The sequence below is a fragment of the Kwoniella europaea genome, chromosome 3 (assembly GCF_036810445.1).
Source record: "Kwoniella europaea PYCC6329 chromosome 3, complete sequence".
Classification (NCBI taxonomy): domain Eukaryota; kingdom Fungi; phylum Basidiomycota; class Tremellomycetes; order Tremellales; family Cryptococcaceae; genus Kwoniella; species Kwoniella europaea.
Window position 1 is genome coordinate 350,900 of NC_089489.1, and position 22,364 is coordinate 373,263.

Genomic DNA, 22,364 nt, shown 5'->3' on the forward strand with positions numbered 1-22,364 from the left:
CATATGTCTTCATTGAAGGTGAGAAGGACTTAGCTGAGCAGAGTAAGATACGAGAAAGGGTAAGAGTAAGGTAGAAGTAGATATCATTGGGGTTTTCAATCAAATCATCATTTGTATATATCTCATATTATGCAGTCATGATTCAAAATGTACAAACAAACCTTTTGCAGCATTGCCAGTGAACGTGTAAAAAGCGATATACATTGTTTGAGAGGTATTCCGAATAGGTGTAGATGTTACTAGACAAAGGTCTTCCTTCTATTCATCAACAGATAACCTGATCATTCCACTTCTTTCGAATTCGATATCTCGCTCTTCGTTTCATCCTCAGTTTTAAGATGTTTGATGATAATGGGTAGACTCGATCCTTTAGCATACAAAGTACCTTCTACATAAGGTCTTGTGCTCATCCTGAAAACAAATTCGTATACATAGTCAGCAACCAACAAACATTCTTCTCTTTATTTATCTTTCGTATGTTCATGATGATAACAATGAAATGATGAAACACTCAAACTTACATGTTCCATCTCCAAACTCTTTGATCCTCTTTCAATGAAACCTGAAAATCTTTAATCAACCTGAAGAACATTATTTTAATTTCCATCAAAGCGAGTTTATACCCTATACATCTTCTCGGTCCATCAATGAAAGTCATGAAATTTGGCCAGACGCCAGGTCCAGAAGGTACGTTAGATGGTATAGATGTTTTGCGCGGTACTGAACCAGATTGATTGCCTGTTGTACCTGTTGGCCATGAAGTAGAAGTTGATGGGAAGGATGCCGTTAAAGGAGTCTTGGAAGGTTCCAGGTTTTCACTTCCTAGAAATCTAGATGGATCGAATATATCCGCGTTGGAACCCCATATTCCCTTGGAGGTGTGCAAGTGCTCGATAGGGATATGAACCTATCATCAAAAAGAGCTCAGCCAAAAAGGTTAGGTTTGTTGTGATCTTGAATGATACTGACCAATTGACCTTTTCTAATTTTCAGCTCATTGACAATTTTCCCATTGGTCAACTTGATTGGTTGAGATAAAGGGATGACATCGTCCTGCTGAGCTTGCCTAACCTGCACCACCGAGAATAACAATTTTAGCTCTTCATGCGAAGTTCATGTTCAAAAAGGGAGTCCAACTCACTGTACCGGGTAAAGAAGGGTTAATCCTCAATACCTCTTTCACCACCGCATCCAAGTATGGTAATTCGTCAATCTGCTCATAAGGTAAATTATCTCCATAGCCTGATATTTCAGTACGTAGAGTTTCTTGGACACAGGGATGCTTGGCAAGTTGATATAATCCCATGGCGATCGTTCCTCTATCGGATCATTCACATAATCAGTATCATATCTCTGAAATCACTGGGTGAGAAAGTTGCGCCCAAGGGAACTCACGCTGTGGTGTCCGATCCCGCAAACATGAATGTAGATAATTGACCTGTGATTTCGTGATCTCTCAACTTCTGGTCGGGTTTCAGTCCTTTGGCCATATTGGATCGTACTGTCCAACATCAAAGGTATCAAATACCATAGGTAAATTTCAGCTCCTTTCTGGGAGGATATATCAAAGAGAATCACTCACACATCAATGTCAGAAGATCTCTATTATCACTTGGCAGCTCCCTTTTACCCTCGTCGGTCTCTCTTTGCCTCTCATTCATGATATTCTTAGAAAGATCCTCTAAAGGATCCATCGCTTTCGCTACCAATTTTGCATTTTCACTAGGCTAAAAACCAATTTCCAGTATACCAAAGTCAGTATATTGTAAAACCGTACGTAAAGTTAAATGACTCACTAAAACCTTCTCAAACCAAGGCCAAATTAATCCTATGATGAATTTCAACCCATTTGCAGGGTATTGCATCCTCTCGTACTTGTCGAACAGTTCTCCTCCTTCACCTTCCCAATTACCTGTTGAGTCGAAGGCATGATCGATACCTACTTGACCGATGATATCGAATGTACATCTCGATGCGGATGCGTAGATATCTATCTCTCTGGATCCGGGTGGTAGATCATTACGGTGAGGGGAGTAAGGTGTGGTAGATTTGGGGTTAGATAAAAGTTCGTGGATTATATCTCGTAGCTACATGGACTATTATCAGTACCATTACTCTCAGAGGGTAGGATTGAAATGCGATCGCTATTAACGATAATCGCAGAAACAGAGATTGATCAAGAAAAACCAAGTCAGGGAATCACCTACCTGAGTCGCTTTCTCCTCCACTATCTCACTCATCCCCTTCAATCCATTTCTACTGAACAACCTCTGAGCAACTTTCCGCTGTAACTTGTGTCGTTCACCTTCAGCAACTATCAATCCTTCTTTCATATACCTCCTGACTAGGTTCCTTAGCAGGGGCGATTTGAAGTAAATTTGAGTATTGTTGAGTACGTGAGATAGCGCTCTTGGATCCAAGGTGAATATCCTATGATGGACGCCGAAGGGACCTCTCACGAGGAATGTTGAGCCGTAGGTGGATATCCAATCGTGGACGGTGGACCCATGAAGACTACATACAGATGAATCCGTATCAGCGAGTAACTCTACCTTTTTTCGCCCCCTATACAGTGTGTTGAAGTATATACCGGTGTAGAAAAGGAGACAACCCACTCCATGATCTGAACACTATGTCCATTGATACCATATCCCCCAGGTGGACCAGCCAAGTGCCGTAAAGGTGATGTCAAAGGCTTTACGAGGAACGTATCAAGGAGGTAAATCAGGAGTAAAAGAAGACATAGCGAGAGTGTTTCAAGTATCGTTGGTAGTCTTGGACTGCCAAGGAGATCAAGCACTTGCATTTTGCTTGACGGTAAAAGCCAAAGCATAATCAAGTGAGACACGGAGAAGAGAGGGAAGAGGGATAAAAGACAGGTGACAAAGATAGAACACGTATATAGGTCAACTTTCGAATGACTACACTCACGCTTCCTTCTGTACTTTAGATCTGATGATTGTGCTTGTTCCCCCACTTATCATATCATACCATATCCATCAACTACACAAACCAACGCCCTAAGTGCAAGGTCACTGCTGATCAAACCATCCATTGTTCGTGTTCTACGACCACCGCTGCTCCTCCCTCTATCCCGCGTCTTGTGCTCCCCCTTGGGTTCGAAGAAGTATGCTCTGCGCAGTACTCTTCCACAAGAGGTGTCTATTGTTGTGAGAGGGTCAGAAGCATACTAAAAATAAGTTGATCGCTCCCGACCAAGAACTGATCGAACTCAGGTACCGTGAGTTTCATATTTTGGCATTATGCTTATTGTCCGCTCAGGGTGCTCGAAATCTTCGCGAGATGTAAATTTCATTAGAACTTGTTGTAATCGATTTCACCAAGTCTTACAATTTTTCCATCCTCAATCAGAAATGTATGGAGAACGCAGCATGGGCATGTCATAGGTTCTTCTTCCAGTCTACATTATTTCGAGCATACATCAGAGCATGCGAGGATTTTATCCTGGTGGAGAGCACAGTATACGTATTGTTGTTGTCTTTTCTTTTCTTTTTTCCATCGTCGCTCTCCCTTCTTCTGATACAGCAAATCACAATCCTAATTACACCAAACATGACAACCACACCATCGATACCCTTACATCTTCCTCCACTGTGCAAGGTCAGAACAGATCCTCTTGAACTGTCTCCCTTCAAGCCCTCTTACAATCCATTTGACCATGCAAAATGGTAAGACTCGGTCAGAACGATCAAATCTGACCTTGCACAGGGGAGGAAGATGTGAGATCATCGATGGTGTGATTATTGGTGGATCGTTGTACTGGTACTGTAGAAGGTATATCTCGATTCCTAAGCTCGGTACATGATTCTGCCAAATCTAGGTAGATCCCCTTTGCTTCAATTAGATGTTGGAGCTTGAGGCATATCTGCAGTGAAGCATAAGAATCGTTGGCAGCGTCTACAAGAAACATTTTGAACTACTATCAGTGTGGAGCCTGACCATTGAACGGGTAAGACAGAGTGAAAGGTATGAGATGAACGTACAATCTTTTTGCCTCTCTGTCAGAATTCCACTCCAATTACCCTCATGCCATTTACATAATTCAAGACTCAAGTACTTCTCACATAAAGTCGCCAAACCAATTTGAGGTCCACCGTGGTTTTCCCAACGTGAAGGATTTACCGCTCGAGCAAGAAATGATAATTCGAGTATATGATGGGGTATACCTTGTATATCAACACTTTTCGATCCATTTGCATGATTGTGGTCGATATCCTCCGACAATGCGATACCGCTTAAGCGTGATTTGGATGTATCGTGATGGAACTGTTGTGGATAACTTCTCAATAGTAATATCAAATCTTCGCGGATATTGGCTCCAGTCTTGTATATCTTGGTATTACAAAGTATTTCTACTGCCTTAGATGGGATAGGTGTATCTACAGTTCAGTTCTTCTGTAATCAGCCCCGCACTCGTACAGTCTATGTGCGTGAGGTATAAAATGCACAACATACCGTCTTGGTCGATATCCCGAAGGTGCACCAATACTATCAATCTCTCGTCGCAGAATTGAAGTAGGACTGGGCGTTGATGTTGCATGAATGTACCAACGTACTCCATGTCCAAGCCTATAATAGGGCCAGCAAGTCTTGAGAGCTGTGAGTCTGCCTCGGATTTCGATTCGACATAGACCAGCTCGACGGGACTGCCGGATTGAGGGTATGTTTTGTAGCTGAATTCCCATGTGGTGAAACGATGTCGAAGGGAGCTGGGTTGACCTATGCGTAGAAGATCGGCATCGCCTTCTGGTTCATCATCGTCCTGATCCAGGTCATTTGATAGGCCCAGGAGACGGAGTCGTGGGACGAGAAGGGTTTCAGCTTCTTCATCGTATTTGGGTGATTTTGGAATCGTTCTGACATGGTCATGAGGAGGCAATCAAAAGTCGAGGACTGTGGGCAACTGTCAAGGGAAGAGGTCATACCGCATATGAGAATCCAGATACTGGAGCAATAAATATATGATTGAGCTCTCTCATCCTCAGCGTCATGGGATAAACGTAAGATCCAATAATGCAGTATGTACCTTTGAAACACCGCGCAAGTCGGTCTGGAAGGTGTCTCGGGGAGATAAGATAATAGATAACGACAACCAATCGTACTTCGAGTCACATCGATGAACTCAACTTAGGTCACGTCCATCCGAGTCTAGGCTCATCGAGTCGGTGTCTGTATGGATGATGACTCGAAATGCATGACGACGTTTGTGATAGCTTCACGTACCATCCGTGCGATTGCACTTCTGTGATATCATGTTTGGGATTTCTCGATATGCAGCGTCGTGCCAACTCTTCCAAAGAATTCTGTCGTTCTTGCGGCTCTCAACCAAATTCGCATCGTTCCAGAAAATGCCTCTCGCCAGGTCACTCTGGAGATACTGGCCACGGTACAGGCGTTCTTGGACTCGCTTCACCTCTACATTTTGTCAAGACAAGCAGGATTATCGTTACTCTCCACTACCACTCATCGATCTTCCAAGCGCTTCTGAGATGCCCCAGCCCGAAGCACGGCCTGTATACAGGTACAAAGACTTGGACACTCAGCCACGTTCGAGAATTCTGACTTCTCGTCGAAGCGCAAAGGGCGCAATGAAGCTGTTGAAGGGAAATGTGATTGGTTTAGACGTGGAGTACATTGAGGAGATATCAGAGACACACCACCCAAGGAAAAGGCCTGCCCTGTTGCAACTGTGTGACGAACACTCGGTTCTATTGATCCAATTGAAGAATGGATTGGGTAAGTCGGTGGCAAAAGAGATTGTTCAACCACTCACATTGACTAACCACTCAGAGTCACGATTACTGGGTAGAACTCTTCAATTACTATGTGATCCCAAGATTACCAAGGTAGGTGTAGGGATTCACAACGACTGTGCAAATCTTGTTCGAGCCTACGGAGATCAGTTCTTTCGTAAGCTCATTCGCCATAAAAGCCTCATACCCTGCGCTGATGCTCATGTGGCCAGAAAACGATCGTGTCATTAAACAGCCGGTCTCTATACTGGAATTACAGCATCTAGCACACGAAATCGATTGTCCCATTAAATTGAAGCCGGGCTACTACAGTCTTGCAGGATTTTGTGAGAGGTACTTGGGCAAGAAGCTGTGCAAGAATGGCAATAGTCATAGGGGAGCTTGGTGTGATCAATTGAGCGAGAAAGAACAAAACTGTATGTTTTCGTACCTCGCCAATGGAGGGAATTGATTACATTGACTTCCTCACTAGACGCAGCAAACGATGTGACTTGCTCTTTCCAGATATTTCACGAGTTGAAGAAAAAAGCGGACATCTCGGGAAAACAGCTGGATATAGGCAAGCTCTGTCGACCAATTGACATTGCGGCCATATGCCGTAAAGGCAATCATACTTAAAACATGAGTTGAATGGAACACGAACTGAGCAGAGAATGAGATTGAACTGTGAAAGAAAGGTATAAACAGTATAAACAGGATGACCTACCTCATAAAACGAAACTTTAAGTCATAAAATCATAATAAACAACAATGATGAGCATCCCTAGTAATTTGAATATGTAACCACTGACCGTAGAGAGTCTTCGGTACATCCCAGGCTCCTAGGCCGTTTCTACCTGATTCCGCGATGATGGGGCAATGCCACAGAGATTAAAGGAAAGAAGTGAGGGTAGGGTATGTTTCTAACAAAAGATGGAAAAACTATCACTTTTGTGGGCCTTCGTAGCTCAATGGTTAGATCATCCGACTCTTAACCTCAGAGTCAGATCGGAAGGCTGTGGGTTCGAGTCCCACCGAGGGCTAAGCTATTGCTATGACACGATAACATCGTGGTATCACATTTTTGGTAGTCCGGGGAAGAGAGGAAGGGAAGGAAGAGAACTCTGGTGAGGATATGATGTGGGTTCAGTGAGCGTACACAACAGTATGCATTAATAGTAGGAGTATACAGGTCCTCAGATTGGATATATTCACTGCTTTTGTGTTCTTTTGCATGCGAAATCCGTCTGGATTCGTTCGCTTAGATGTCACTCTCACTGTCTGAAATTTGTCTACGAGTGGGAAAAAATTCCTACGAAAACATTGGATTTTTTGCTTCCATCGGAAAATTAGTTGGTTCCTGATCGGTGGAGGTGGTCCGTTCTAATGAATGTCTGTGCACGAGATAGCAAGCGTATTATATTGGCAAATTACCAATAAGATTGCATATATACAAGGTATGAACGTGCTTTTGGGTGAGCCGGAGAGATTTTATATGGAGATGCTTTTATAATTCATGTACATCGATACACAAAAGATTCCTTCTTGCTCACGTACCTCTTTTTCATCTCACCATTCCGCAATTTCATCTTCATGTGAAAATACTGGTTCTTCTGTAACAGATCGAGATCGTCGTTTGGACTGTATTTCCAGATTGAATCGATCTTGCTCTTCATTGTTGAATATCTGTACAGTGGTAAGATTTACTGCATCTATCAGGTGTGATCTGCGGATTGGCATGATCAGCTATAAGCCTCGTTGGAGCGCATTAAACTCTATCATCCATTGAGGATGCAATTTGGAAGAACTCACAATATCGTTTCACTTTTACGGTTCCTTGCTTCTGCGGCTTGCTGGACCGATTTACCCTCTTTGAACAGCTTCAAGGTTCTGGTGATGTAATTTGCAGTCTTCAAAGGTAAGTGAGAAAGTCCATATTCTTTGAGTAACGCAGCCATGGGGTCTTGAGTAATGATCGGATCCCCTGGAGAGAGACAAGCACCTGGACCGGTGAACATGGAGTTGAATTCGAGCTTGATACCTTCTTGTTCAGCCATTGAAGTGAGCACGAGGTAAATCTGGAGACTCGCGTATACATCATTCGCGGCATCTATAGCATATGAGGTCAGCTCAGTTTCAGTCAGGAACACACTTTGAGATCACTCACAAGCTATGTCTCGCCCACTCAGAGTTGCTTTTGACCAATCGCCCATTCTAACATCTTCTGACTTATCCAACCTCTTGCCCAGATATGTCTTGCAGAGATCCGCAAGGGAGATCAAATGATATGTTCTATGTTTCCATCGTTCGGGATCCACCATCCTAGCAAGTCTGGACAATTCGAGTAACCCTACTGGCGGTGCCAGGTTGAATGAAAGTTGTGATGGTTCCACTTCGATGTGGTCAAACTTCTGTTCGAGTAGCTCGAGAGGAAGTTTCGGAAAGATGTCAGGGAAGTCTCGAGTGATTTTCGAGCCATCCTGTCCTACTGCTACGCCGAGCTTGTATATCTTCGGATCACGTAGTAATCTGGTAATCTCGCTGGGAAGGGCTACAGTATAAATGACGTGAGACCCACCTGAAATCATATGGTTATAGAAAAGTTTATAAACTTACTGGTATGATCTCTGACGTGATATAGCAATATCATATGTTCATCACAAAATTGTAACAACGCCACTTTCCCCTGCTTTCTTACTTCTCTTCCAGTAGTTGGATCTCGCTCTTTTCTGCACACCGGCCATTCCAGATCGAACCCGAGTGCATTACCATTGAGCTGAGAAAGGTATTCGTTCGCTTCGCTCGGACTAGAGGTATATACCACTTTTGGTGGATTGGGTCTTTCACGGTAATCGAAAAACGGAAGATCATATTGAGATCCTTTTCCTACTTCTACGACAGGTGATATGGGACTAGACAATGTTGTTCTAAACCTTGATGGTGAAGACGACTGTGCAGAAGCTTTGCGAGTTTGGAATTGTTGTTCGAGCCACTTGTCTAATGTTGAGTCTGGTGGAGGCGATGATTTCGACGACTGACTAGAAGGATTGTCGACTTTGCTCTGATCCACTGTCTGAGATGCTGGGAGTACCGGCAGTCTCGATCGATGCGATTGAGGATATCCTTGCGGCAGTGTGAGATGTGAAGCAAAGAGGGAACAAGGTATATGTCGTTGAAAGAACGTCGGTGAAAGTTTTCTAGAAGTTTTCTTATCGTTTTTACCCATCAGACGGGACGGCAAGGTGACCAAAACGTTCAGTAAAGTCGGTAAAAAGTGTCTAGTCATCATGATCAGTTTGTCGTGACCGATTGTTCATGCTTTGTAGAAATTTGAAGGAGATTCGTTTGATACTGTGGACATCGGTTTTATTGGAAATGTTGTTGACACATCCCTTGTTGTGGATGATTCTCAGAAATACCGACGCTTGGACTCTTCATCGTTTTGATGGATTGGTCGGAGATGAGACATGATCAGGGCGATTGAACAGTCATACAATAAGGTTATCTCGGCTCCGATTCCCATCAAGACAGCTTGCACAGCCGCCTCAGGTGGATTGATGTGAAAATCAGTTAACTCATCAAAACCATGTATCGGCATGGATACGCACAAAGTATCGTCAATATGCACAACACGTGACGAGAACACAAGTATTCGATATTCTCAAAGTCAGCCCATGTTTTGTTTTCCACATACAGTATCAGAACACTGCCAATCGCGAACTACTAATAGTTCCGACCGCTCTGTCATCATCTCTGTAAAATGTTGATGATCGCAAGATGGTATCCTCTATCGCTGGTTCCCGGAAGATCAGCTCGAATCGTACTATCTTACCCATCCACGAGTAATATACCTCAAATGCGAGGTTTCAGTTTCGCCTTTTCTCCAAAGCCAACTTTCCATACTTCCCCTCTTCAATATCAACCAATTAACAGAAGATATCGCTCACGGTCAAATCCCAATATCCATCGACCCACTTAATTCTCATCGGAATGGAATCTACCAATATTTTTCCATGACAACTTACAACCCAAGAATGCAAATCATCTACACGTCGAATCTTCAAGATGCCAATTCCTATCTATCCAAACTCAAAGGACCATATATCGGTTTCAGCGTCAGACAGCCACCTTCAGATAAGGAGTGTGAAGTTTATCCACTTATGAGCTATGAAGATCGGAAAAGGCTTTGGGTCCAAGTGAGTCCATATAGTAACGCATGGTGATCTTGTCGGATTTCTTATAGGTCATTAAGAGGTCAAATTGAGAGTCCGGCGATGAGAAGACAGAGGGAATAAGAACGGGAATTCGATATCGAGGGTTGGTGGGTTTAGTACTAGTCTAGGAATGAGGAACAAAATGTAACACATCACTGTTCATAGATGAGCGTTAGAGCTTTGATATCAAGTTACCACTCGGTCATATGTCACCGCTCCGCATCTGCTTACCGTAATGTACTGTATATATAATTACATTTTATGCATAACATATACCATACACCCAGACTCGATTCTATCTAAGATAATCTACTTGCAACCTATCATCATACGCTCATCAGCTCGCCATCTCTTATACGACTGGTAAGAAAAATTGGAAAAGGGTGACTCACGTTGATGAACGATGTTCATTCCATGTTCTTCATATTCATCCTTTGTGACCCACAATTGATGGAAAGTTCCTAACGAAGCTAATACCGAACCTCCAACCCATGATGAGTATTTCCTTTCGAAGGGGATCGTAGGTGAATGGATTTTGATTTTTTGCTACGTCAACGCACGCGATATCAGCTTTTTTTCTTCGACATAGAACGACAAAGAAGGCTTAGCTGGTAGATGTGCGAAAACTCACACTAGGCATCAAAGCTGCTAATTCAACGTCTAATCTCTCTATCAAACCTCTGGTCAAAGATGTATTTCCGACCACCACTATATTTTGTAAGAGTGCCGCTCTGACATCCACGTCACAAGCCATTATACTATCGTGTACCAGCTGCGACAGAGGTACGAGGTCTTTGAGGGAGTGAGAGTGGTCGGTGTTGGTCACTGTTCGAAGAGTAGCGGGAGGTTCGATTGCCTAGCCAATAAATGAGCACCAATCAGCATGAGTGTCTTTGGTCAGCATGTGGCAGATTGTTGGTATATTCGAAGGAATGAAATGATTGGAACATACCTGATTGAAATAATTCTTTGGATCAAATAACATTTCCGTAAATCTATATCTCTCTTCGCCGAAATACTGGTGATAACCATCAGGAAATTCGTACAAGACTTGAGGAAGATCTTTCGAAGTGTTAAAATCGAAGCCTTTGTAGTTTACAATCTCCGTACATGATTCTTTCCAATTTTCAATCACACTGTTCTCGCTCCATCTTTTCCATGATGGGGTGGTTTCGGATAATCTATCTTCACGTAAAATCGGATTGGGCTTCAATCCTGGTTCAGGTTGAGGATCACGCTTGGAGATCAAGTGACGAGATGCGAGGGATAGAGGGAATGATCGAGTGGAAGATGGTTGAGTAAAGTGGGAATGTAGTTGGGAGATTAATAGTTCTGAGCCGAGTGGTTGTCTCATCGTACCTGTTAATACAATGTAAGCTGTGTCCTTATCCGATGCGGGATAGCTTACCTGCTCTTAAGGCATATCCATCCACGACGGGTACAGCACTACTATGTGTGTAGCCTACGTCCAGTACCAACGCTGTAGGTTTTCCAGCAGCGAAGCTATAAGACATCAAAGTGGATACATCAGATCCGACTTGATATCAGGAGTTGCAATGTTCCAACTTACGCTGATAACACACCGGCTGAACCGAAGTACAAAGCAGGCGACTTCTCTCCCTCAAATACCATCTCCGTCAACTGTTCTCTAGCCTTTGGCGTGTTCCAGGCTGGTTCAGTCATCATAATGGGATGTTCACTTGGGTCCACACCTAATCTTTCATGGAGAATGTGATTCAACAATCTAGATGCAGGTTCGGCATCGTGTACTATATTGAACAATCAACTTAAAATCGACTTGCATACTGACAGCTGAATACTCACCAACACCGTCTAACATGAAATTGTCAACCTGCATACCCTTCCTCCAAACTCCCACACCATCCTCCCCTACGTAGTATTTCCTTATGGTTTTCGATGTTGAGGTACTATCTCCATTGGTCTTCTCCTCACCATCACCCATGATTACATCTTCCCCTTGTGCAGTCCCATTGGTATTTCCATTTGTGGTTGAAGATTCGCCTTCAGGAGTATCGATATATCCGTAGAACGAGGGTGTGACTACTCTGGGACAGTCTTCTCCTGCGTACCCTGCTCGAGTGGTGTATGACCCGAAATCTACGACGAGGGCTGATACTTCGTCTGTGAGGAGATTAACATATTTTAGTATGGTCGAGGACGCGAAGGGACAAGAATGGAAGGAGAAGATACTTACCTCCGTTGTATACCATATTGACGAGATAATCCTTCCGACAAAGTCAACCAGGTTAGAAGTGCCGAGGTAGGAATCCAGTCGAGGGAGTGAGCTGTTATGCAAGTGAGAAGTAAGAGTTATAGTGTAGTAGAGTAGTAGAAGCAATCGATAAACACCAGAGGCCATGGTAATGTTTGACCGCGTTAGATGGGATGAATGTTACACGTGGATTTGATGGGATGAGTGATAACGGGTATTTGGCTCGTAGGCGAGGCGAGGTAGAGAGCACTGATCTTCGAATAAGTTGAGATGAGTTGAGATGAGATCCAAAGGTCATCTTGAAAGTCATTGTGTCCGCTTCTACAACCACAAGCATACAAATAAAGCATAAACATCGATATCGATCCTACCTGTCTACTGTCATCTGCCTCGCCACTACTGCTTATATGTCAAAACCATTATCAAACACTGTTAAATCGATTACTACATGTCCCGTCCACAATTAGCCCAAATATAACCATATTTCAATCCTAATCATATACAAACCGAAATAACACAGTTACATCACATAAACCATATCTCATCGATGCCTAATCAAACGACCGCAACAGCTTCCTTACACGCATTGACCGAACGTCTCGCAACTCAATCCCGATCCCTTCATCCCTTCACCACCGGAGGGGGTGGTTTACCTTTACCACCCAATTTCAACTTCCCTTCTCCTCAGGCATTGGCTCATGCAGCTTCGGCCTATAGACAACCTGCACCTCCACCTTCTCTACCTTCTATCCAAGTCGCCGGAAGACATCAGGACCCAACTACTACCTCAGAAAACGAGAACTCCCCTTCGCAGACGAACGGAACGAGTACAGGAGTAGGGGTAGTGCGATGTCAAGATGGACGAGCATGGCAGGAGAAGAACCGACATGCCAGTGAGAGAACTGGTAGATTCAGTGAGAATGAGATTGATGGATTCGTAAATGATATGGGGATGGTATTAAGGAAAGAATATGATTGTTGGGTTGAACAGTGTTGGTGAGTCCTGTCGACGTAATCTTAGTCTTCGCCTTCTCCCACCAGAATGTAGAGGAACAGAAGAAGAATTAACCTTTATTATCGTCCTGTTTGGTCTGGCCTGAATTGATTAGGCAAGAAGCATTCCACCAACTATTCACCCATACCCTTCCCAACCTGATCATTCACCTAATAATGACCGGTTCCAGCCCCACATTCCTACGTCGAAAGATAGTCTACGGCGGACAACAACTAGATCATCTCTTTCAATCTCAGATGTTACATCTTTTATACGAAGAATTAGAACAGAGATTATCAGGTTCAAAACCTCACACCGAACCTTCCCCTACATCCAATTCTAACAAACTCTCACCTCTCGGTTTGCCAACTCCTGCACCTACAACTACAGGAACGAGCTTGTACAGGGATGGTATATGTTTTCACAACTTGTCTTATCATCATGGTATTCCAGAAGAAGAAGATGATCACGGACCATGTTTATGTCAACTTACAACATGTTTAAATTGCTTTCATCAAGCTGCTTTATCGCGTAGAGGTCCAGTCAGCTTATTGCCTTACGAATTGAAATCTACTAGAGTATCCAATGGGTGGCTGGGAGGTGTGGAAAGTGAAGAACAGGCTAAAGCTCGTCAAGAGAGTTTACGTAGGAAAGCATCTAATCAAATAAACCTACCTGAAGGAAAGGGTTTCGTACAGAATACAACTAATTTAGCGAGAGTCAATAAAGGACCTCAGATATTTCCTCATCCTCAGATGACGGATGTGTTAGCGGTGGAAGAACATCTGAGATGGAGATTAAAAGAGATGGGAGCGAAGGATCAAGCTGTCGAAAATCGATATGGACCATCTACGAATCATCCCACAGCTCTCGAGGGAATAGATCTGGGTTTACCTCAAGATGATAATGTATCTGAAGATGGATCAGTATCAAGTAAATCTTCTTCTAAACCCCCTGGGCCACCAGCAGGAGGAGGAGGAGGGAAGATAAAAGTAGCTAAAGGAAGAGGAGGTAAATTAAGGAAAATGATTGTCAATCCAAATGGGACTATTCCGAAATCGCAGAACAAAGATGGATCGAATGGTACCAAGGATGGTAAGAAGGCTGTAGTGTATTTACCGAAAGAATGGACAGATGAAGATGCAAGTCAGAGGAATACAGCGATTGTCTTGACTTTTAGACATTTTGTTAAGGTGAGTCATAAGCTATGATCACTTTGTCAGATTTGACCTGTCTTGTTGTGTTTGATAAAGTACTTCCTTCCTCGCCTTCATACGTCGCTGAGCTATTAGATACTCATGAATGACTATTCTACCTAGCTACTCCACCAAATCTCTACAGCGGCCTCACCATTCTCATACCCCTCTTATGCCAAAGATATCGACGAACTGCAGCGTGTCCATCCGATAGCCTTATATCGACGACTGGCAGAACCATCCGTCCAACGTAGGGAAGATGCAAATGAGCTGAAAGCTTGGCAGGGGTGTATGGATAAATGGGCGGAGGAACTGGGTGGGAGGGAACGTAAGCGGGTGAGTGGTCGTTTCCTATCTCGACGTTGTATAATGTCAATGCACTGTCACTCTCTATGTATGACGCACCTTCCATCACGCTCAAATGTAGTTGAAATAGACTATGACTAAAATCATCATCCTAAATACCAAAAGCTAAATCATTCTTTTCAATGAATAGGGCAACGAACACTCCAACACGAAACAACATCCTCTAGCCGTCCAATCATACACCCGAGCAATATCCCTCGACGGTAAGAAGACCGTGTACTATTCAAACCGAGCAATTGCTCTGAACAATATGGGATCTCATGAAAAAGCTGAAATAGATTGTAATTACCTATTATCTAAAGATCCCAAAAACCAAAAAGCTCTATATCAACGTGCGATAGCTAGAAAGGGTATGGGTAAATTGAAATTGGCTGAAAGTGATTTAGAAGAATTACTTAAACAGACTGATTTGAATTCGACGGGTACTGCACCACAAACCGCCGGAGGAGGAGGGGCAACAGGCGGGGGGAATGAAAGTGCTAGGAATTTAAGGAATAGCTTGTATACTCGTTAGCTCAGACCAGCTTGCTTGTATCTTGGATCTGTAGTGGAAGTTTAGTGGAGAGGGGAGAGGTGGTGGACTTGGATTTTGGGTTTTGGAGTGGATGTCAGGGAGTCAATGGATTGTCTTGGTCTTGATCAAGTGTTTGTTGGATTGTTTGGCTGATTGTCTAATTGTCATAGCATGTTGGGTTTTGTTCATGTGCTGTACTAGTGCTATGCTATTTGATTTGCTCATGCATTTTCTTGTGAGCTTCGTTGTTGATGTGACGCAATTTGCAACACTGCAATACCACAATATTACAATACTGTGCAATCGATCATACGACGATATACAGTATATGAGCTTTTCGATGAACACCAGAAACCTCGACATAGCCATATCGGACCAAAGGAATCGTATTTTTTGTATCTGTTCGAATCCGATAGTACAGTAGCCTCTCACCTCGCGGACCATCCAACTGCATGCACTCGCTAACATTTTCTCATTGCGCAAGACTTATCTGGTGGATCAACTGGGAAGCAATCAAGGAAATGGTGCGTTTGATTTGTGGTATAGTAATTTGGTATTCTCAATTTGCATCATGTTGTATGATATACTACTCCCTTTTTCGAGTATATAAGGCTATACATCTAAATATGATTCGAACGGAAACTCTACTATATTTTAAAATGGAAATATCATATTGATCCTGTGATCACCCTTTCCCGACTACACCCCAACCCCACACAGATCATATCGCCTTATCGCCTTACACCTTGATTCGTTCGGGTGGTACCACGTCGAGCATTGGCTAAAGACACACATCGACATCAGTACATCCGTAGGAGAGCGACAGAAAAAGCAATAACAAGATGAGGAAATAATTGGTCCAGGATGGATGGATGGACTCACCCCGTTGGATAGTAGCTCTTCCTCTGGCTGCTCCGATACCCCTTCCTCTCATCGCGTTAGGACCGACTCGCTTGAACCTGTTTCAAACGCAGTGATATTAGCTTCAAGATCTGATTCCCTTGATGATACCAAGTTGGCCTGATCTGATGAATACTTACATAGGTGCGTTGGCAAGTAAATCCGGTACGATGACGAATCGGATCTATCAATATAGCAAGATGGATTAGCATGACCTCCTACTCGAAGTCGATAACCACTTGATTCGATGTCTGACTGTGTGATCGCCGCGTCCTCTTCTATTTTATTTGGAGGAGCAATAAGAGGGTTTCCACTCACCATACTTCCCCTAATGTACACTTGTTCCAATTGAGATACACGTCCATCCCTAGCTGTAACTGTTATTTCCCTAAGTGAGATGTTCAACGAGTCTTCGGCTGTGTGCGGGTGCAGTTCGAAAAGTTGATCCGATGAGCCATTCCGTTTTGGAAATAGGAGATTGTAAGATTGTTTGAGTTTGTCGTAATGAACATGAACACAAGATTGGGGAGGTATGAAAAGGATCGAAAGCAGAAGCAAGACAAAAATAATTAGCATAAATCCTTTCCGAACCAACCTTCCTCTAGACAGCTCACCCTCCATGAGCTTCCCTCTGTACATCTACATGAAGCAACAAGGGGATTAGCATATAGCTTCTACATTTACATTGATACACTCCTTGAAAGATCTCAACTCACCTCTCCGGTCTTCAACTCAACCGTGACTATGTGACCTAACGATTCATGTAAGAGTTTTACGGGGACACCTAAGTTGGCCATTTTGCAAGGTTTCTATCGGAGCTTCGGGACAGTCGAGTGGAAGGTGAACAGGTGGTGTAGATGTTGTTGAGATAAGTTGTAGATGTGATTGCAATCGTGTATACCTTTCTTGAGGAAAAGAATATTGACGCTCGTCTCGTCTCGAAAGATGTTGAGATGTCGAGGGAAGGGTTGATTAAGTGGGTGGGGTGTATAATCGTCAAGGTTAACATACAATATGGGGGTGGTGTAAATAAGGGATGTATGTAGGAGGTTGAATTCGCCGATCATACTGTAGGAATCTCGATCGGGTTACGTTACTCTTGTTATGGTAATGTTTGATGGGTTGATGATGTGTGATGATCAGGTTCAAGCTATGACGACAGTGTGATACAGCCATATATATAAGGAATGTTGTTCTGTTTACATCCTATTGCTTTTCCTTTTCCTTCTCTCACTTCACACTAGACAATAAATACTAATCAATCACAGCCCATACTAACACAAAGAACATAAATCAACATGGCACCTAAATCAGAACAAGACGTGGTTAACGATTTCAACGGTGAGTCAACCAGCCTTTGCCTTTCTTTTCCCTTCTCACCAATCTCCCTCTCACTAACAAGGAAGGCCAGTGAACTGATACCAATCATGCCCACACATAGAAATCGTCAACATGACAGCAGACGAGCTGGAAACATTCCTCAAAACCGAGGGATCGGAAACAACAGGATATCAGAAGGATGACGGATCAGGTGAATCGATAGGTCACGAATCGGGGAGGAAGATTGTTGACATCTTAAAGAGGAATCCTGATAAGGTGCGCATTTCCTATCTCAACATTGTAGACATCAAGTGTAATTGCCATGCAACGATCTGATATTACCGGTCATTAAGGAAGGCTGACATCATCAACGCATCTGTTGTGTTTGATCGCAGGACCCATCGAAATATACAGAAGAAGACAAAGAACACATGAGAAGGGTCGTATCGTACTGCAAAAGACATTTAGCTCAGGAAGGTAAATTGAAGGAAACCAAGACTCCAGAAGAGTTGGAGAAGACTAAATCGACTAGAAGTTTGAAGAACTGGGTCAGTGGATATTATCCATTTCTTTATCATTCTCAAGGACGGAAAGTGGAAGAATTCGAAAGGCTATCTGATTTTTCTTATTCACTGATTCAATCGCAATACAAAACATCTTACGTGGATTGAGCTGACATCAATATATGTAAATCTATTATACAATTCACAGGGCCACGATCCCATGAAGACTTTATCTAAATCGGATCAACCCCAATCATCTAAACCGACTTCAAAGAAAGCTGACAAGCCCAAATCGAAAGGTAAACCCGAAGCAGCCGAGAAGGAAGAGACTGAGAAACCCAAATCAAAAGGTAGAGGCAGACCGCCTAACAGCAAGAAAGAAGAAGCTCAATCACCTGAGAAACCTACCACCGAAGAAGCTGAAGTAGGTGAGAAAAGAGGTAGAGGTAGACCACCTAATAGCAAAAAGAATGAATCGCCCAAGAAACCCTCTGAAGAGGGAGATGGCGAGGGTGAGAAGAGAGGAAGAGGAAGACCACCCAAAAAGACTTCCGAGGAGGGTGAGAAGTCCGAGAAACCTCCGAGTAAGAAAGCAAAGTGAGTGATCTATCGATGATCTCGATACTGCTTTTATATATTATATCTGAATTTCAAGAGCTGATTTTGGATTGTTAATGTAGGACTACTACGGAAGGTACGAGGAAACCACCCAGCAGAGGTGCCAAGAAGGTTTAATGTGATAGATAAATTGGGAAAGTTGAGGTATGTGAAGAAGAATTAGGATAAAAATTAAAGGATGATCACGTCATTATTGAGGAGAAAGTGAATTGTATATAATCATCGTTATTGGAAGTCAGTATAAGTAAATTACACAAATCGCATGTATATGTAAAATATAATGATTTCGAATGACCATGGACATACGAGCTGCAGTCTAGCATGTTTGTCATATGAACAAACTAAATGGGCTTCAGTACATTGAACATAAAGCAGCTAGCTCCTCCGTTCTTCATTACTTATTCATGATTGCCATCTCAAAGATTTGCGATACAGTTCAGAATCTTGTTAAGTGATCTGACACTCTGGAGAATATGTGAGGTATCATTCATATACATAGAGACATCTTCTTTTCTCTACATCTCTTCTACCAATGTGCAAATCACGTATAACTCGTATAACTCGTATGACCCTAATCTTTCTGCGCTTACAAAGACAGATAATCCCTAACTTCATTCTCACTCAATTTCCTAAACGTAGGTGGTAACCTCTCACCGGACTTCTCAACCATTTGTTCAGGGGTCGGAACGGTGATCACACCAATTTCGATCGTTTGTTCAGTCATTTGACCTTCGAATCCTTCTTTCAAAGTCAACAAGGCTGTGTGGATAGCATCTTCGAGGGAAAGTTCGTCGTTGTACCTATTGTATCGCCAAGGTTAGCTTTGTTCGTACACGATCATACAGAAAGTATGCTGTTTAATAATGAAGAGAAAGGGGAGATAGACAGGGAGTCTGACAGGATATACGAGATTGAGATGAAAGAGTGTGTATAAAAAACCCACCTCTTCTCCAAGAACGTCTTGGCGTTGACCATATTCTTTCCGATCGCACTAGCTTTCCAAGCCCAGTATGAACCTGATGGATCGATTTGCCATAACGATTGGCCCCTGTGGGAGTCCCATCCAGCGATGAGCAGCGAGATACCATATGGTCTTACACCACTGCGAGAGAGTCATTGAGAATCAGCTCTTTGCCTGTCATTACCGGAAATGAATGATATCCCAACTGAGTGAATCCCCATAGGGCTATACCCGTAACACTCCATCCATTGAGTTTCAATTATATTCAATATCCCATTCCACTAGACCAACACCAAATATACTCTTACGAGTCCAAAAACGAAAGAACCTTCACTTAAGACTCACCCAGATTGAGTAGCTTTCTGCATCACCCCCGCCACCTCCTGCACCAACACTTTGGTAGGTGGATATTCCCCATATACCTTCCAATAGGCCTGAGCGATCTTTCTAGCTTTAGCTACGAGGATACGGAAATCAGGTCCCATACCGGAATAGACGAATCCTATATTAGGACATATGGGTGCCACTTTCTCCAAGGCTGAGGTGTCGATAAGGAGTGAAGGGGATTTCTTCTCGGTAGCGAGGACTATACCGTTGGTTGCTGATAATGATAAATAGGTTAGTCCAATTCGGGTTAAAAGTGAGATCAAGGATATATATATATAGGATGCTTTGATGAGTGGACTGCAGTGCAGCAGAAGGATGAGATTGAAGATGAAGGGTGTTGATGGACTCGATGATCCGATATATTGTGTACTCTCGACTCACCCTTAATACCCAACGAGGTCGTACCACCGGAAACAGCAGCTAAAGCATGTTCGATCTGAACTAATTTACCTGATGGAGAGAAGGTGGTAAGGGAGAAGCTACGAATGCAGCTCTACGTCAGCTGTCACTCTACCGCGCTCACTCTAGTGAGATATGAAGCTGGACTTGGAGGTATAGACCACTCACGAATAAGCACCACCACTTCCTGGACCTGACATTGTGGTTTGGTTGATTCGGTGGTTACTGAAGATGAAGTGACGTTCTCAGAACAGCTGAATATGTGCGAGCAGCTATGGACGTAGATGATGGGAGTGTGCGCAGCTGATGAAGCACTGGGTGTCGGTGGTGCTATTCGATTGATTCGTTTATGTGTCTATGCTACTTGATACCTAGTCTTCCACATGCATCCAACATTGACAACTGACTGACGATTGACGATTGTGTCACCTATTCAACTCACAGCGACACGCGTACCGTCATTTGATTTACGTAATGGGCCATCAATGTCAACTTAACTTGTAAATGCCTCTCACATAGGACCCTTCCGTTCCGATGGGATGAGATCGAAAGAGGATTGATAAGATTGTGAGCTCATAAGTGCACGGGAATGTTGTATTACGAAGGATTGATAAGGTGTGGGATCGTGCATAATTGTATTAGTCAATATCAAGATCGAGGAAGAACAACATCTTCATGGTGAGGATGAGCCTTGGACGGATATAAGTAGTGGAATGAGTCTGATTGAATTCCCCGCTGATCTGATGTACGACAATAACTCACAATCATCGGAGAACTTGAGTATTACCTACTAATTGAAGTATCATACTAAGACAAATATCTATTACTCACACAAATCACATCAATTCACTTCCCGTTCCGTCCAATATGAGTGCCCATCGCCAGACATCTTTATCATTCGCCTCGGCAGTATCTAACAAACGATTAGAAGAAGTCGCATCGTATCTATCCGAGGAGTTTGTATGGAGGTGAGTCAACCTTTGGAATGGAAATCGAAGACAAAGACGAGACATTGACAATCTATACTGTGTACTTTGTACTGTGTATATGACCATCCTTACAGACCCCATCCCGAGAGATTAGGTGGATTAGGTAGACCAGAAGGACATAGTAAATCTCAATTTCTAGAACTGATGAGAGGTTTAAACGATATCAAAAAATGGAATGTAAGTAGGATCAAACTTAAAATCCACAGACGAGTTGATCCTGTTATGTCCTGATATCTACAATATAGTTCAATACTGAAAATCCAATGAAAGTCATAGAAAACGATAAATCAATAGTAGTTCATGTAAGTTTCTTTCACAACGAACGTAGTCGATTGGTCGGATAGCTGATACTGTAATCGCTATTCTGAAAGATTTCAGCTTCACGGTAATCCTGAACATATCAGTGGTAGGATATTTTCAGCCGAATATGTTTATATGATGGATTTCGATGAACAAGGTAAAATCAAAGTTTTAGATGAATTCTTCGATACTGTTTATATGGAGGAACTCGCTAGATTAAGTTAAGATGTATTTTCTACCTTACATACCGTACGAACCAAAATATGGTATGGTAGATGAATTATAACTTAGCCTTTTTCAATACCATAGTGCAGTATAGTGTACTGTATTACACTATGGTATCGACGTCCTAAAATCTGTTACAGTAAGTCATGTATGAGTGAATGAATGAATGAATGTGACCACCTAGCCACAACCAAGCATGAGAAGCAGCAACACAATACTACTGCACTGTACTGTATTGTATACCCATCTGATGATGAAGTGGATTGTGCAAAGATTGAAGTCGTAGAGTGGTAAAAATATCATATAGTACGTTGAGCCTCAGAAAGTAAACCTAGATCGTCGTCGGATGCCACCATTTGTGTTGGAAGACCTTAATAACCTGAATGAGATAGCATATGCATAGTCATACTGTACCCATATCACACCTATGGTCATCCCTATAGAATTCGAGCAGGCTACCATTGACTCAGACCTACCCACCGGTATGCACTG

At 42.9% G+C, this 22,364-nt stretch overlaps 9 protein-coding genes and 1 non-coding gene across 10 annotated transcripts; 4 read left to right on the top strand and 6 right to left on the bottom strand.

Moving 5' to 3' along the window:
• Window positions 1-281: 281 nt before the first annotated feature.
• On the bottom strand, window positions 282-2,806 carry V865_007986 (uncharacterized protein; the record flags this gene model as incomplete). Its single annotated transcript, XM_066231728.1, has 9 exons — window positions 282-411; window positions 522-907; window positions 970-1,071; window positions 1,142-1,319; window positions 1,396-1,501; window positions 1,583-1,727; window positions 1,797-2,087; window positions 2,208-2,514; window positions 2,616-2,806. The coding sequence occupies 9 exons, from the start codon at window positions 2,804-2,806 to the stop codon at window positions 282-284; spliced, it is 1,836 nt and encodes a 611-aa protein (XP_066087825.1).
• Window positions 2,807-3,709: 903 nt separating this feature from the next.
• On the bottom strand, window positions 3,710-4,951 carry V865_007987 (uncharacterized protein; the record flags this gene model as incomplete). Its single annotated transcript, XM_066231729.1, has 4 exons — window positions 3,710-3,918; window positions 4,005-4,400; window positions 4,477-4,877; window positions 4,947-4,951. 4 exons carry the CDS (start codon window positions 4,949-4,951, stop codon window positions 3,710-3,712), a joined length of 1,011 nt encoding a protein of 336 aa, XP_066087826.1.
• A 1,759-nt stretch (window positions 4,952-6,710) lies between these two features.
• On the top strand, window positions 6,711-6,796 carry V865_007988. The gene has a single exon. It is a non-coding gene; the product is annotated as a tRNA-Lys (tRNA).
• A 765-nt stretch (window positions 6,797-7,561) lies between these two features.
• On the bottom strand, window positions 7,562-9,039 carry V865_007989 (uncharacterized protein; the record flags this gene model as incomplete). Its single annotated transcript, XM_066231730.1, has 4 exons — window positions 7,562-7,863; window positions 7,921-8,084; window positions 8,163-8,304; window positions 8,370-9,039. The coding sequence occupies 4 exons, from the start codon at window positions 9,037-9,039 to the stop codon at window positions 7,562-7,564; spliced, it is 1,278 nt and encodes a 425-aa protein (XP_066087827.1).
• Window positions 9,040-10,276: 1,237 nt separating this feature from the next.
• V865_007990 (uncharacterized protein) lies at window positions 10,277-12,198 on the bottom strand (the record flags this gene model as incomplete). Its single annotated transcript, XM_066231731.1, has 8 exons — window positions 10,277-10,287; window positions 10,360-10,513; window positions 10,599-10,823; window positions 10,920-11,326; window positions 11,376-11,470; window positions 11,538-11,736; window positions 11,792-12,109; window positions 12,183-12,198. 8 exons carry the CDS (start codon window positions 12,196-12,198, stop codon window positions 10,277-10,279), a joined length of 1,425 nt encoding a protein of 474 aa, XP_066087828.1.
• A 549-nt stretch (window positions 12,199-12,747) lies between these two features.
• V865_007991 (uncharacterized protein) lies at window positions 12,748-15,270 on the top strand (the record flags this gene model as incomplete). Its single annotated transcript, XM_066231732.1, has 4 exons — window positions 12,748-13,196; window positions 13,310-14,387; window positions 14,514-14,726; window positions 14,887-15,270. 4 exons carry the CDS (start codon window positions 12,748-12,750, stop codon window positions 15,268-15,270), a joined length of 2,124 nt encoding a protein of 707 aa, XP_066087829.1.
• Window positions 15,271-16,001: 731 nt separating this feature from the next.
• Window positions 16,002-16,967, bottom strand: V865_007992 (uncharacterized protein; the record flags this gene model as incomplete). The annotated part of the gene is made up of 6 exons (XM_066231733.1): window positions 16,002-16,051; window positions 16,153-16,229; window positions 16,311-16,354; window positions 16,489-16,586; window positions 16,785-16,809; window positions 16,887-16,967. 6 exons carry the CDS (start codon window positions 16,965-16,967, stop codon window positions 16,002-16,004), a joined length of 375 nt encoding a protein of 124 aa, XP_066087830.1.
• A 501-nt stretch (window positions 16,968-17,468) lies between these two features.
• Window positions 17,469-18,728, top strand: V865_007993 (uncharacterized protein; the record flags this gene model as incomplete). The annotated part of the gene is made up of 5 exons (XM_066231734.1): window positions 17,469-17,511; window positions 17,612-17,766; window positions 17,886-18,038; window positions 18,202-18,590; window positions 18,674-18,728. 5 exons carry the CDS (start codon window positions 17,469-17,471, stop codon window positions 18,726-18,728), a joined length of 795 nt encoding a protein of 264 aa, XP_066087831.1.
• A 469-nt stretch (window positions 18,729-19,197) lies between these two features.
• V865_007994 (uncharacterized protein) lies at window positions 19,198-20,558 on the bottom strand (the record flags this gene model as incomplete). Its single annotated transcript, XM_066231735.1, has 5 exons — window positions 19,198-19,411; window positions 19,555-19,713; window positions 19,918-20,173; window positions 20,341-20,438; window positions 20,527-20,558. 5 exons carry the CDS (start codon window positions 20,556-20,558, stop codon window positions 19,198-19,200), a joined length of 759 nt encoding a protein of 252 aa, XP_066087832.1.
• Window positions 20,559-21,225: 667 nt separating this feature from the next.
• On the top strand, window positions 21,226-21,872 carry V865_007995 (uncharacterized protein; the record flags this gene model as incomplete). The annotated part of the gene is made up of 4 exons (XM_066231736.1): window positions 21,226-21,326; window positions 21,422-21,524; window positions 21,593-21,649; window positions 21,726-21,872. The coding sequence occupies 4 exons, from the start codon at window positions 21,226-21,228 to the stop codon at window positions 21,870-21,872; spliced, it is 408 nt and encodes a 135-aa protein (XP_066087833.1).
• Between the last annotated feature and the right edge of the window lie 492 nt (window positions 21,873-22,364).